The sequence below is a fragment of the Falco naumanni genome, chromosome 5, assembly GCF_017639655.2.
Source record: "Falco naumanni isolate bFalNau1 chromosome 5, bFalNau1.pat, whole genome shotgun sequence".
Classification (NCBI taxonomy): Eukaryota; Metazoa; Chordata; class Aves; order Falconiformes; family Falconidae; genus Falco; species Falco naumanni.
In genome coordinates, this window is record NC_054058.1 from 24629408 (window position 1) to 24645954 (window position 16547).

The 16547-nt window shown below is 42.7% G+C and overlaps 1 protein-coding gene across 1 annotated transcript in view; it reads right to left on the minus strand.

Annotated features, from left to right (window-relative positions):
* The window catches only part of WNK1 (WNK lysine deficient protein kinase 1), a 104747-nt gene extending 89855 nt beyond the window's left edge, over positions 1–14892 (minus strand). Inside the window, 1 exon segment of the mRNA XM_040594864.1 lies at positions 13156–14892. Within this exon segment, the coding sequence (XP_040450798.1) occupies positions 13156–13938 (783 nt within the window). The 5' untranslated portion in view covers positions 13939–14892.
* Between the last annotated feature and the right edge of the window lie 1655 nt (positions 14893–16547).

Consider the following 16547-nt stretch of genomic DNA (forward strand, 5'->3'; position numbering starts at 1 on the left):
TTTTAAAATCCTTCTTTTGCCAGATGGCTTATACACAGACCACAGGAGGATTCAGGAAGGCCAAAGTTAGAAAAAAAAGCAAAAGCCGACATTGGCAATGACTGATAGCATGTTTTGTTAAGGGGGAGGAATGAGAATACTTCCTGAACAGGTAAGAAGCAAGAACAATTACCATTCCCACACAGGAACAAGAAAAACAAAAGATACCATTTCCCTGCATATTATTGCCAGAGAAGATAAGAACAGAAGTCAAAGGGAAAGTGGAAAATAGTTTTCTACAACATCATCAACCAACTCATTCTTTCCATTCTAAATTCCAATGCCAACTGCCTCAGATTTCACACTCCTCTTACACTTAAAACATCACTATTCTTACAGCCTCCTGCTTTTTAACTGCACTCCTTCACACCAGCTTAGTTAACACACCTATCAGTTGCATCATTACCTGGTATCTACCAGTGGGTTTAGATAAAGTAGTTGCACGCCTTCGAATTTTACAAGTTTATCCAAACCATGTGTTTTGTTGCAAAAAGTTACCAGGATCAGAAGTTGAGCAACATAGTCTTGGACGTGATAAAACAGTAAAATCACACAACACAAGCATACTTTAGAAATTCAATATTATCTTATAAGCTGCCACATTAGAAGCCACAAGTGTTTTCTGACAAGAGGTCAAACCACTGAAGAACTTCAGTGAAGCAAACCTTCAGTTAAACAATTCAGAACACCAACCAGCAATTTGCAATAATAGTAAATAACAGAGGCTACCACAAGAAGAATTTTAGGAATTATTTTGCTGATGTTGAAAGTACAGCTAGCTGCTTTAGCACAGCTGATCCTGGCTTACTTCCTTTGGTTAGCCTGACCTAATCTAAAGCTACTTAGGCTTTCATCACAAAACTGCACCATTTCTTTTCTTCACCATTTTGAGATAATTCTGTTTGCATTAGTGTTCCTTTTCATATGCGAAAAAAGGACTACTGGAGTTCTTGCAGATTCTTCTGAATATCAGAAACCGCTAATTCAAAACCCTATCACTTACATCGTTTAGAATCTAAGGATGGCTTCTCCCAGATGCCAAAGTATAATGGGATTTTTACAATATGGATTTATCAAGCAGAAACCATTTATAGTGTAGGTACATTTGGAGTTTTCCCAACATCTCTATATCTGGGGCAGCAATACTCTGAGAAGTGTTTCTTACCCTTATTCAACTCAACATTTCAGAGCTCTTCATCTATGTATCTTTGAAAGCAGATTCAGAAAACCTTCTGGAACAGCTAGTCATCTGTCACTAAGTAGGCCACAGATGCTGGCTTGGAATAGATGTCCCTCTGGTTCCAAAAATAACCTCTCACCTAAATTATGGTCACAAAGTTCTACCTTAAGAGACAAAACGTGCAGGTTCACAGTTTATTACAAAAAACTAAAAACCCCACAACAGCCAGCAACAAAATGTTCATCATTTGCAGCTGCTGCCCTTACACAGCTCCAAGTCTGAACACAGGCACAAAATTACTTCACATGTTCATGTAAATTACAATAATTTAATCCACAAGTCAAAAAAATGAGAAACTGAGGTATGTCAACAGTAGGTAGCTTACTCGGTAAGATTACTAAAATAAAAATACAAAGGGAGGTATTTTGGCAAAAAGCAGTGAAGAAACCCACAAACACTAGTATAAGTATTATATTAATGATACTTTCATGAACTAGCCATTCATAGCAATGTGAAATTTCAGAATTCATTGTTTTAAACTTGCCTGGTCCCAAAACGTCAACATTCATGTCACATATGTCCTAAGAAACAAGGGGGTTTGCTATTCCTCATCTTTGTCTTGTAAATGCCTTTGCAACTCTCAAAGTTCTTTAGAAGAAACTACTTAAGTCAATAGTAGTGAAGATTTAAGAGTCTCCAACACCAATAAACTAAGCTTCTATTCTGCTTATTTTTCTGGGATTTGATCAAGTTTGAGAAGTAAAATTTCATAGTGGATAGAAGGAAGAAAAACACTTTTTTTGAACCCTAGTCTTAAGCTATAGACAAGACAACTGGTTATTTCTCCTATTTGGATTAAGTACCATCATCTAGTCAAATTCAGTTGCACTGATACAGCACAAATTACAGTGCATTACTGTTGTGGCACTTTTTCTTTTAACCCTCCCACACAGTTCCTTGACAAGTCCTGTATCCCATTTGATACATCTATGCAAACACCTTGGAAACTCGAGGGACACCAACTATAAGAAAAATCAATCTGTCAAAAAAGCAAAAAAAGTAGTGAACAGTATAAGATATTAAGCTATATTTGTCTAACCTGACTGTACCAAGTTTTGCTTTATATGCATACTACCTCAATAAATCAAGAAATTCATTTGGACAAAAATGTTTTCATTACTAACACCCAGATAAAGGGAACAAATTACAAACTACAAGACCATTCTTAAATAGCTGCATTACTACCTAAAGCAAGTGGAAAGCTTTGTTCTCCTACACAGAAAAAAATGCAGTCCTCAAACAACAGGATGTTAACTACTTACATTTTTCCATACATGAAAGTTGCTTTAAGCACAAATGCAACCTGAACTAGAATTCTTTGGGATCTTTTCACTTTCTGCAAACACCAGATGAGTACAACTTGAGACCCCAAAACTCCTTGTTCTTCCTCCTCGGATTTCTCATAAATTTTTTTTCTGATGCCACGACCACTGAAAAGCACTCAACATTCAAGCACATAGCCTACAAAAGCAGAGGGAGTCCATAGGAAACACATGCACATTTTCCTGGAGGAAGCTTTGAGTATTAACAACAGTTTTTTCTGACCAATCTTCAGGTATAGGCCATGCACAATCTGTTAATGTACCACAGCATTTAGGTCTTCAGCAGCAATGCAGAAGCTCTCCACTTGTTGTTGTTCCTGAGGGTAAATACGGAACCACTCGGATATGTTCAGGCTTGTATAACGAGATCAACAGAAGAAATCACACCATCACCTGAAGTGGCTCACAGTTGCCATCAAGAGGCAAAAAAATACAAATTCAAGTGCCCTGTGTAACTTCCAGCCTGCTACCCCCACAAGGTACAGATAACCTGAAATGCATTCTGCTTTTGAGCCACTTGTCTGCAGAAAAAAGCTCAAACTGCATGTAAAGGAAGTAGAGAAAAACCACAGGAAAAACATTTTAAAACTAAACTTAGTCTTATTTTTATATCAGACATTTCTGCAGCTTCTCCATTTTCAGCACACTGTTCCTGGCAAACATAACTCACTAAGCCTCAAATCACAATAAATGCAAATAAAAACCATGTCCTCAGAGGACATTCCACATACTGTCAAATCTCTACTTGTCTACATCCTACATCCGGAGAGGGCAGTATAAAAAAAAAAAAAAACACCACACAAAACTTGAATTGCTTTTGAGACAGTATTCCTTATGGTAAGATACTTGTCTGGATGGACCACTTCTACAGAACTCTCCAATTCAACTTCAGTCTCATTTAATATTTTTTTCTTTAGGGAAGACTCAAAGGCTCAGAGTCCAAATCAGCTGTAGTAAAACAGAGCACATTAAGTTAGCATCTTGCAATTTTATATAGATACACAACCTACATTTACCAAATGAAAGCATACTGTAAGCAGCTGAAAAGAGGAGACAAACCAAAAATAATTTTATGTTGGAAAATATCTCTAAGAATAAATCCCCACTTTAAAAAGCAGATTTGAAAACAGACATGGTAATATTCTGTAAAATTTGAGCAAAACTAACAGTTCAGAAATTGCCATTAACAGATGCATATTACATAAGCATACACAGATTTACAGATCTGTAGATAATCAGCCTGGATTGCTGAAGCTTTTAATAGCAATATTTGTGGGTTATTGTTTGTGTGTCATTAGTCTTTGCCAGGATAGAAGCAGTCAGAATACATTCAGACTGGGGTCATAAACTTGCCAGCAACAGTCAGCAAAGCAGAAACCAGTCACGGTGTTACTCTGAGAGAAGTGTCCAAGGAAAACTGGGTAACACCATCAATTGGGTCATGAGACTATCTTAACTGGCCAAAACCAGATAAAATGCACCAAAATAATTGTTGGTGTCAGCTTTGCACTATCTTCCATTTAGCTAAGCATTCCTACACAGTTGTTTCAGATTTACCTCAATTACATATAAAGAGAACAGTATTCCTATTCTTTTCAAATTCTTCTAAATTGGGGTATTGGATTCTCAATCACTTAAATGAATTTTTCCATTTGTAGCTTCTTGCTTGCTGTTGCTAGCCCCGAATCTGCAACCAGAACCCACTACCTTCAACTACTGACACAAAGAAATAGGTATTGCTGAAACCATGCAGATGAAAAATATGATCCAGAACAGCTAAACAGAAACAACAAAGCTTCTCCCTCATGTAAGAGGTCTAATGAAGCTTATTTTCCACACCATGTGCTATCCTACAGTAGAAAAATAGCAATTCAGTGGATAGCTGTCAAAAATTTCTATCAAGGACTGCTTATTAAGAGGTGAGAGCATCAGAACTATTCTGGACTATGGCTCAAATCACAGCAAGTTATCAGAGTTGCCAGAGCTTCCTCTTCGTTTTAGTCTCACTGGTAACATGGCTAGGAGAAGTCCTACTAGCCACTTGCAAAATTAGAAGACTTTAAAAGCACCACAGCGATGCTGTTCTGAGAACAGATATGCCAGAGAATCACTGCCCAGACTATTGCCAATAGGTGAACCTGATTATTTCAGAATCATGTTCTCTGGCACACCTCGTACAAAAAGAAATGCCATCCCCTACATTAAAACACACAGCCCCGGGCAAAGCATTCGTCCAGTGCCATTGATACATCACTTAAAAGCTCATACATATTTTAGTTACAAGGTAAATGGCCATCAAGTATGTAAGTAGCATTCCCAAAGATCCTGCTTAGACCCAAAATGATAAATCCAAACTTTGCAAGTTCGTCCCTCTGAGTAACTCAGAATGAGTTATCACAAAAACAGCTTACTGCTTTAGATACATATTAATACCTAAATAGCTTATGGAAGACAAAAAAAAAATCAGTCCAATTTTTAGCAGGTTGCAGCTTCCTTTGCTGAAAAATACATCAAACACGTGTTAAGTTGCTTACGATCCAGGCAAAGTAACACACAGTGCTGGCTGGAATTACCCAAACAAATCTGAAAGTGCTTTAGAATAAGCTGGGTATGTGCAATGCACCTGTCATCACCAGGTGAAAAACAATAACCCACAACTGGGACAATGTTTAGAAGTGCATCTGAGAACTGAATCTGAATTCTTCTGGTCACTGTATTGCATCCCAGTTATTTTACTCTGGCTTACTAGAAAAAAAAAAACAAAACCGAGATTTGGCAATATCTGTGAAGATCTTGTTGCAAGGATCTCCTTTTGGGTTAAAAGGATAGCATCATATAGCACAGAACATTACTGACACAAATTTATCATTTGCAACATGAATTTAAGGAGTATTCTGCAGGATATGCCCATAAGACAAGAAGTGAGTATCTCCCTTTCTCAAGGATGACCTCAAGTGAGCTACAAAGTCAGTCCTAGTCACCTCTTCACTTTCCTCAGCTCTCCCAAGGGGAACAATGAGGGCAACCAAAACCATACATTGAGAAGTGCTGGTATAATAATTTCTAAACAGGCTGAAGAAGGTGGAAATAAGGCAGGAAGAAGGATATCTGTAGTATCTTGACTAGAGACATTCTAACACTGTTTAAGGTTCAGTATATAGCCCAAATGATTCTCAAAATCAACCAGAATAAAGTCCTGGGGACTGTAAGCAGCTTTCACAAAAATACTTACGAAGCCAGTCTAAAATTTGAGTCTCATTTATTAGGATAAGCATTTTAACACCATATTTGAAAAGATTTTCAGATGGCTCATGTTAGCCTTCAACTACTCCAAGAAATCAATTTTCAAGCAGCACTACAAATTTTCCTATTTAGAATATGAATTGTTTCAAGCATACATTCCTTCAGGCATGCTATAGACATATGGTCAAGTTAAAACCACAGAATCATTATCTGAAGTTTTAAGAGTCAAAAATAGTAACTTTCTAGCATGTACTATTATAAACAAAAAAAAAACCACTCCCCAAAACCATGCTCTGCCAAGAGAAAGTCCTATATGCCTAGCTGCAGAAGCACCACGAACTTGCATGTTATTTTTCTTACCGCCCAAATGTTACAGCCATTATGTAGACTAAAACAAGCTTGAAAATGTGAACTTAAAGATTAAACAAAAAAACCAGTCAATTTATTTCAACTCAACCGTGATTTAGAAAAACTAATTAGCAATCTCAACAAAAAAAGGTAGCTAATCTTTACAGGAAATAAGAGTTTCTGAAGAGATGCATGACAGGAAGCATTAACACTGCCACTGCTTAGTACAAACTTTGTCACATGATGTATGGAAAACCTGGGTGACAGTCAGAGCTGTGATGTTTAAAAAGCTGCTGGTATGAAACAAAAAAAAACCACGACAAAATAAGAAAATACATGTGGCCCAGAGGGATGTTGCTAACAAAAGGTACTGAATCTACACTGCACCACAAACTGCATCCATGGAGACTACCACAGATCTATTACTGCTTGTTTTATTTATTATTCTGCTAGACAGCTCTCAAAGGATTCTATACAGGATGTCTCCAGGGAGTTTTATCAGGTGAATTTTCTTCCCCTCTTTCAAAGAAAGATTAAAGTCCTGATACTTTTCCTTAGCCCTCAATTGGTTCTGAAACTAAGTGTTTTTATTTTAAACCACAACAGCCCAAAACAAACCTCACCTACAATATTTAACCTTGCAGCTCTCAAACCCACTGAAACTGATAAATAAAAACCTGTTTATTTCCATAAGAAATTATGCATTTTCAGAATGTACTTACCTGATTATACTTATTGCCTACCAATCAGCCAGCTGCAAATTGAGCCACAGCCCTCTCCAAAAGTGGTATCCCTTTGAGGTAAGATTATTTTCCTAAGTAGAGGTCTCCTAACAGCTGCAGCTTCAGAATGTACTTTAAAGCTCCCTTCTCTCTTTCAGGGTCACCTTTGTAAAGTCTGAGGGAGCCTGACCACTGTTTATACTTCTGCAGGTAATTAGTCTGGCTCCTTTCCCATGTCATTTATCAAGTTGTCAATTGTGTCAATTACAGCACAAACACTCAGGAATATGGCTAGGTTTTGCTCTTCAGCCAAAGGAGAAAATTTCACATCAGAGATCTGAAGCCAGTTAATTTACTCTACCCTACAACATTGAAAACCAACAGAAAACGTAGACTTTTTCTGCCCAAGCCTTCACGCTCCCTATTTGCGCACATTGAAGACACTTGGAAATCCAGTGTAACCTGAAAGTGCTATAAACCAATTATACATGTACAGTTTTACAGCATTTTGGAATTTGTAGAGCTGAGAACATAAAAATCGCTAATAAGGACAGAATGATGTTCACAGAGATTGTCACATACCTTTATTAATCTACATTTGTGACAATTATGCATCTGACCCACCAGTCATGAAGAGGAGGCACACGGCTGCAGTTACAGTGGCTGTAGCCACATACGGCTACACTCACAGACCAGAAGAGTATCTGAAACACTGACATGAAGTACAGGGTAGGCATGGAAGCCACCATACTGCATTAGACTTCATCTTTCAGCAAAAGTTTTATAAAAAGTATTTTTAAATATTGAGAATTAAACCAGTTAGAGCTTTCAAAAAAAATGTGTATTTGTTTCAGGATGTCGACCATTTCTCCAGAACTAGCAGAATGTAATCATTTTCCAACAGTGCTTGACAGACAGATGAATTCCAGGTCCACACTCCTCAGCTTCCTCTCACTGCACAAAGGTTTTGATCTGGCTTTCTGTTTTGTTTTAACGTAGCTATACAATTGTGCATCAGAACTAGCATCTTTGCAGTCAGGCCTCCTAGTGAGCAATATGCAACCAGCTTTTGGAAGAAAAAAAAAAAAAAAAGACTACAGGATGCCACAGTTATGTGATACAAAGCCTTTTTTGGTTGTCAGACTTGAATGTGCAGTTTCTGAAATGCTCCCAGCTCATCCAGTCCAAAACGCAAAGAGAGTTTTAAGAATTATACTTTGACTTCAGTAAGCTGATATTTATCATGGTAAGCCTGCAGTGGAGTCTATACTCCAGAGCACAGAAACTACATTCCATTGTTGTCTGCTGACTTAAAAAAAAAAATAATAAAAATCAGTATTAAATAGAGCTTCAAGTCTACAAAATAGACAGGTATAGTTAAATCTAAAGTGTCACCAGAAGTGAAGATATACATCACATCCAAGCAATTCCCTACATTGCGAGCTTTAAATTAACTTCTATACATTGTTACACTCAGAAAAATTCTGACATACAGAAATATTATTTAGCATCTCACTACCTCCTATAATGAAGTGGCAACCAGTTATACTGTCATTTTTACCAGAGCGCAGTACAGAATCTCATGGTTCATGTCTGATTATGACATGATGTTTGTTCTCAACTGGTTTTTCATTGCTACTCTTGGTCTATAGTTCACAGTCCGCAACAGAATTGCATACACGTAACCTACACTAACTTATTGCTCAGATGATTTATAACTAAAGATAACCAAATTCACATTCTGCTTCTCCTCAGAATCAGTAATGAGTAGAACATACACTTCCTACACGACTTTTACCTCTCGAACTCATTTCTCACCCCCAGAAGCTCTATCCCACTTTAGACGCAGCCCTCAACCTCCTTTTTCCCCTTCAGCATCCCACATTAAGCACAACAACCTGACTAACGCTGCACTGAAGCCAGAGTAAGAATGACAAAGTGTCTTAACAGCAAGACAACACATTTATGAACTGCAACGGCTGACTGACCAACCTACCCTTTCTGTCTAGGAAGTACTAGGACAGGAGTGATACAAGACAAGTGGTGTTGTTCCCCAATGCATGCAGTTTACAAGGAATGCTTTTCCAACTAAGATAAATATCTTTCCAATAACAGTTTCTAAATCATGCTTCCCTTAAAAGAAGGCACTGTCCAAACAAAAGACAATTAAGTCTTCAAATGCCTGCCAAATACACAGTTCAACAAAGAACCCAATTTACCTCCATATCAAGTACACTTTCATATTTGAAAAGTTACTAATTTGAATGACAGAACCCAGAGCAGTAATTCTAGGTAAGATTTTGCAGTCCAGCAAGTGACTGCACCACCCTGTATTGTTCTGTAAACCAGAAGTTAAATGATAGTCTTGATTTAAAGTCAACTAAAACTGAAACAGGGACTCAGACGATGAAACATTACCACCACTAAGATTTGGCTTTTACAGTCAACTGTGTGACTCTTGCCGCCTTTGGCGTAAGAGTATTACTTTGTCTAGATAAACTTAATGCAACAGGAAAAGGCATCATATTTTAGTCACGAAGTTATCTGAACTGTACAGAGGTAGCAGAAGACTCACTGCTCAGAAATGTATTTTTAAAAGACTAACCAGTAACACAACTGTACAGGAAGAGTTATTTTAAATTAAAATAGAAAACAGCAGCAGTAACGGCTTTTGTCATCTTCTACCTACTTAAAGACCATTAAAATTGGTAATTTTTTAAATTTAGTTTAGGTAGAACCTAACTATTGCTTCATTCAATTTATGAGACATTCTAATGACAACAGTAGGAGGCACACTTGACTCGGAATAACTAGAGCTGAGATGAATATATACAATGGGAACCAAAGTATCTGATGGCTAACACTGCATTAACAATTTCCTTGCAGAAACTGAAGCTGAGCACTGGTCCTCAGCAGTTGCTGCTTAGCTCTTAGCAGCTCCCCTATGCTCGCAGCACCGCCATTCTTCACATTTAAATATCTGCATCCAATATTTAAGTTTGCTTCATATACAGGCCACAAAGTAAGCTACGATTGTCCATTAGTCACACCTTTGTTATGATTTTGTTACACATCTATAAGCAACCTTGAAATACTCAATTCCTTCAAATCTATCTTCCATCTTCCACAGATCAAGAAAAAGTAGAGTCTTGGCCAGGACTTCCCTTGCTAGAGATCCTATGAACACCATTAGGTCACCCATAAGAATTTCAGCTCTTTCTCTCACTTCCTCCACTGTTCAGTAGATAAAGCATAAGGGGCATCACAAGGCAGTTTGAGATCCTTCTTAAGGATATGAAGTAATATTCTCCAGCATACCAGCAGCAGCTTGCGAACCCAAACTGTATTTGATAAACAGCCTCCAAACCCCCTTTGAAAGGAACCATAACGATATTCTCAGATTTTACACTTTATCACTACAGAGCATAAAAAATGAGTATAGTTGCATTATTCAGCATTTAAAAAGTCATTTTGACAGAGACCATGACAAAGTCTTCTGTATTGTCCACAAGACTCCTACTACAGAATTTGCTACAATACTGAAACGCTGTAGTTTAACTGAACTGAAAGCTGCTGGCACCCTAGCTTCCTTCCAAACAAGAGTTTTTAAAGAAATTGAAGCATTCTAGGTATGCTAGAAAAGCCTTACAAGAACACGCATCCAAAGACTTTGCAGAAGTACAAAATGTTCTCACCTCATTTTGTCATACATCTTGCAGTCAAGAACTGTGATAAACCTTTAACAACTTTGGACAACCCATGAGAGCAACAACTTCACATAATCATGCTAAGCAGCCTCATTCCAGCAGCACTGCAGTAGCACTGCTCAGAAGACTCTAAAGAGGTGGGACACCTAGGATGCCTACACTTGCTAGCACGAACACAGAGAAGAAAAGCTCTGCCATTGCTAAGGGACATTATTTCAAAACCAAAGTAACCATCAGTTAGTTATGGTTAGTGTAATATAGCATGGAAGAAAATAATTCATATTTCTGTGATAAAACAATTACGCTTTGACACCAATCCTCAAACCATGGCATTTTGGAAAACCAATGGCATCTAAGTTTCAGTACATGTTTGTGAATCCAGATTGTATTTTGATACAAATCATGCAAGATGAATATCACTAACCTGTCCACAATTACATTTTCCTAGAGAAAGAAGCGGATGTACCCATCACACCAATAAATATCAAGTTCCTCCTTTTATTTCTAGACAGAAACAATAAGACAGGATTTAACCTTAAAATATTCTACTAGCTGTAAAGCCCAGCTCCTTTATCAAATACTTTTAACAGCTATAAAATTTATATGTTTCAGACTTGTTGTTTTGTATGCAGTCTCCTTACAAAAAGGAAACTACAGCCTTCAGAACAATTTCACCCACGAAGCACTCCTGTAACATAGTTCATCTCCAAGCAAAACATCAAATACTTCCCTCACAAATATTTCACTCATGCTTTCTGCAATCCGCCATTTTAAATACTACTCATTAAAATCTTCAATCAATTGAAAACTCAGCAACATGCCCTTTATAAATCAGCTTCTCTAAATTATCGCAAGAAGGTGCTTCTTTAAACAGTTTGTCCACATGGTACTGACGACAAAACACTTCAACAGGGACAATGGTCATGAGAAGTGACTGAGACCAAGCTGACATTAGTTTCTGATCAGTAGGTAAAGCATGAAGATTAAAACAGATTTCCAGGATTAAAGTCAAGGAACTCCAAAATTGCAAATATTAACATTTCAAGTAAAAGTCATACCATTTCAGCAGATTATTAATCTCATCACAGTTCAAAATGCACATGAAAAGCTTAAGCAGAGCCCAACACTGGATCATTTCACATTTTTATTTAAAATTAATGCTCAAAGGACCACCACAGCAAGTAGAGAGCTAGCATGGAAGAGCAGGGCATGCTTAAGAGTCACAAAGAAAACTGGAAGCTTACCTCCCCAGTCAGTAAGCATAGAGTAACGGCAATAAAATGAACCAAGATGGTGGTAGAATGCTTAAGCAATCATCCAAAAGCAAGTATGAATACAAATCGAGAAGTCTCTTAATAAATTCTCTCAGTTTGACTGGCACAGATCTAAAATTGCTTTTGAGGGGAAGAAAGTCTTGGTGCAGTTACTGTAATCAGTCACTTGTGAGCAGCTACCACCTTAAAAACCCCACAAAGACTTCTGGGATTTTGACCCAACGCTCTTTTGTCTGCCCTAAATTGGATGGGAACACCACACAACAATTAAGCCATACTACATGAACCCCTCTACGAATTGCACCAAAACCCAACACTAAAAAACAAACACTGGCCTCTTAATTTAATGCCGAGGCTTTGAAAACAAACTAGTACACCAGGTATTTGTTCCTGGTACTCCAAGCTCTTCCCACTTCTTTTAAGATTGTTGCACAGCAACCTGCGTCTCTGTTATACAAGCTCCTACTCACATGGAACTAAGGGCGTTCTTGCCATCGTTAGACCAGGCTTCTACAGAACTCTGGCTCTGCTCAGCTTAGAAACTTTGTAGAAGAGCAAGCAGTGTTTTAGTCCAGTTTAATCCACCAGTCATTTGGAAAGGTTAAACTTCAGGGTTGGTTTTGTGGTTGTTTTGGTTTTGTTGGGTTTATTTTTTTTCTTTAAAGCTCCAGAAAGGAGACAATTACTTTCTTCCTTTCCTTGTACCTGTATCAAGTACAAACTCTAAAACTCTGAATGAAAAAAACAGCTTTGCAAAACTGAACGATGTGATGTAGAATCCACTGCCACAAACACATGAAAAGGTAACTTCACAGACATTTTAGTAATCTTTTCTAAGAAAAACACCTAAACAAACTGTGAAATATTAAGGCTAGTTCAAGTTGACATTCACTTACACATCTTCCCTCAGCTTCCCTGAAGCTGTGTATAAGTATTGTTACAATCCCCCACGCTACCTTTTGGAGGCGTAAAATGCAAGATGTTATAAGAAACAGAACTGTAGTACATTTTCTGATGATAAAGCTAAAAAAATTCTTCAGAGAACAGAGTATTTAAAAGAATTAAAAAACAAACACTATGAAAGCCTATGAAAGGCTGTACCTTTCCTCCAAAGGAGCGCCTCAGGTGAGGTCTGCAGGTTCCCTGTCTGAATAAAGCTGACCTCGAGTTGATGGATACTACCTCCTTCAAGCACACTGCCTAGCACCTGGGAGAGTGACTATGCTTTGGTAATTCACAATTTTTATTTACTTATTTTACCTGCAGCTCGCACCAGGCGACTTCCACAGTGGTATCCGTATCCAGTCCTTTATACACAGTTTTGAAAGAGCCTCTTCCAATCTCGATGTCAAACTTCAGAAAGCGGCCATCCGGGGAGATGCCCACTGCCTTGGTCTCAAGCTCTTCGATATCTTCCTGCTGCGTTCTTCGCTCCTCAAATTCCCGGCTGGCAGCTGTCACGCTGCCAGCAGCGCTGGTGGGGGGTAGCGCGGTTGCCTCGTCCTCCTCCTCCTTGGGCAGCAGCGGGACAGCATCCTTCGCGGCAGCGGGCTCCTGAGTAGACTGTCCTTCGAGGGGAAGCGGGGCAGGCGGCGGCGGCTGCTGCAGCAGCGAGGGAGCCTGGGCGGCGCTGACAGCGATGCACGAGGTCCGGCTGGCGCACTCGGGAGGAGAGACCAAGGGAGCGGCGCTGCCGCCCGAGACAGGGGCCGAGGACGCCGCGGGCTGCAAACTGGGTAGCTCCAAAGCCGTAGCGTTGGAGTCGCAGATCACGCTACGGCGGAAGAAGCGGTGCTCGGTGGCTGCCGCCCCTCGGCTGTCCTTGTCCATGGTGTGGCGGCGGCGCCGGTACTCCTCGCTACGGCCTCCGCTGCTCGCACCGCCGCCTGCTCCGCCGGCCCCGGAGGCTCCGTGGTCGGAGGCGGCGGCTCCCAGCTTCTCCCCGATGGAGCTGTCCGAGCTGGAACCGTTCTTGGGCGGCGGCGGCGGGGGAGCCAGGAAGCGAGGGGCCGGAGTGCCGCTGTCTGCGGCGCCCCCCGACATCGTGCCCCGGGGGAGCGCTGCTAGGGCGAGGCGGCGGCGGCGGGGGGAAAGGCGAGGGAAGGGGCCGGTCACTGAGCGGGGAGCGCGCCTGTCCGCGGCTGCCGTTGCAGCTGCAAGAGAGGGTCCCAAGGGCTCCTTACGGCGGAGCTGGGAGGCGGCTGCTGGGGAGGCTGGGCCGGCGGGGTGGGTCCCCGGTCAGTGTCTGCATCCATCCTGCAGCGGGGAGCCCGGCAGCGGGGCCGACATGGAGCTCCAGGAGCGGAGAACGGGGCGCGGGGATGGGGGCGGCGAGGGGAGGAAGAACCCAAGCGCCGGGCCCGGGCGGGGGGGGGAGGCGCCCCGAGGCGGGCCCCCGGCCGGGGAGAAGCCGGTGCCTCGCCCGACTGCTTTAAGGTGAGGGGCGTACGCTGAGGTTATTCCCCGGCGACGGGAGAGAAAGCGGGGAAGGGCCGGGTGCCCCCCGAAGCGAGGACCTAGGGGGAAGGGGCCGGGAAGCGATGCAGGGAGCGCAGGACAGGCCCCGCACGCCGGCCGCGGAGAAAGCTGCCGCGCTCAGTTACTCGCACCGGGAGGGGGAGGCCCGGGCAGGCCCAGCGCCCTCACCCCAGCGAGGGGGCAGGGAAAGGGGGGCCCGGCGGCTCAGCCCCGCCTCACAGGGGCGCCCATGGCGGCTGCGGCCTCCACCTCCCGGCAGGCAGCCACCGCCCGCGCGCGACCGGGCCGCGCTCCCTCCAACCGCGGCCGCCGCCGCCGCCTCACACGGCGCCGGAAACCCTCCTCCTGCCCCCCGCCCGCGGCTCGCCGCCGCTCCTCACCGGGGGCCGCCCGCCACCGCCACAGGTGCGCCGAGTCCGGGTGGCGCCCCGCGCCGCGGCGGGGAGGAGGGAGCGGGAGCCGCCGCGGCCGCCCTGGGGACGTCTCCGCGCTAAATGGCGACGGGAGCCCGAAACCGACACACAGGCGAGCGGGAGGAGGGGCAGCGGCGCCGGCCACGCCCCCTTCCGCGCCCGCCCTGCGCCCGCGCTGCGCCCGCGCTGGGGAGGCGGCTCACCCCTCCCCCCGCCGCAGCCTCGCGGAGCTGGCAGCTCCCGTCGTGCGCCGCGCCGCGCGCGTGGTGTCACGGGAGTTGTAGTTTGCGGCGCGGACGGGCGGCTCGGCGGGCCGAGAGCTGCCCGCGGCGGGAGGAGCGGGAGGAGGCGCCCGGCAGCGGCCCGGGCCAGGGGCCGGTGTGGTGCGGGGCAGCGAGGCCGCCCCTCAACGCCGGCGCTTCCCAAACCGGGGCGGCGGGGCACGCTCCCGCCTCACCTGCACCCGCCCGGCCCTCAGGGCGGCCTGGGCCGCCGGAGGTTCCAAAGGCGCTGAGCCTGCGCCCGGTGCTTGTTTCTTCAAGTCCTGTGTTACACCTGTTTAATAGATTAAGCATTTAACTTCTTGTTTTCAAACGGCCTTTACAATTCTTTAAAACTGTGGGCAGTGATAACTCCATGTACATGAGTACTGTATGAACAAGTGAGGGTTTGGGGTTTCCTCAGTGTGGGTCATCTGAAGAGGCGTTAATTGGCCAGGCAACCTAAAATGCAAGTAACTGCCATGTAGACGTGTGCTCTCCATTATTTAAAAGACATTAGATTTGCAGCCTTTGCCCTGAAAACAATCGTTATCCTGTGGTCGTTTCAGTCATGACTGCAGCCGCTGCAGTTGAATCGAGGTTGTCCAGCAGCCAGAGAAGCAGCGAGAGCCCATGCGAACACCTACACAAATCGGGAACTTTCAGGTTAACAAAGCATCGGCACACACGAGTCATCTGGTTTATTTATATCATGTTCCTCTTTTGTGTTAGTAAACCAAAACCAAACACTTTCCTTCTTACAAGAGTGGTCTTTCGAAGTCCACGGGAATGTACCGAAGGAGGAGTGAATGATTTGGTACCATGCTTTACAGGCAACTACGAACCAAAAATTATGTTAAGGAAAAAAAGATTAGGAAATTTCCCTATGTAAACAATATGTTCCCTGCAAACACACTGGCATTTCAAATAGTTTTTTTAAAGTTACTTTTAAACCCACAGTTTAGAGGAAGTTGGTGTGTTGCTGATGTGAGGCCTTAACTCCTTCTGCACAACATAACACAAATGGCCCTTTCAGAGCTCCACAGCCCCCAGCCACAAAATACCAGCCCAAGCAATTCTCACATACTTGTATCTCTCACGTACAAGATCTAATACCACAGGGTAATCAGAATACCATTGTTTTCTGTACATCTTTCTGTACTACTTGTCTTTGTAACAACAAACAAAAAAAAGATACAGTCTTCACAAAGACGACAAAACATACTTCATTGTACAACTCTTCAGTAAAGAATCCTGCGTGGCTTAAGTCTTCTAGAGCTTGCCTTCACTGAAAAAGTTAATTTAGTTAGTATATTTGTTAGTGTGCCACTTGAACTGCATTGGCACAAGAGTAGACACTCTCCAAAACAACGCTGAGCTGAACAGAGTAATGTGATTAACAGCAAAAAGTGACCAAATAAAAAATGCTTAATTCATACTTCAGTCTGCCACATCCCTGCTGCACTGCCAGAACCAACGGCACCAGCAACTGACCATCGAC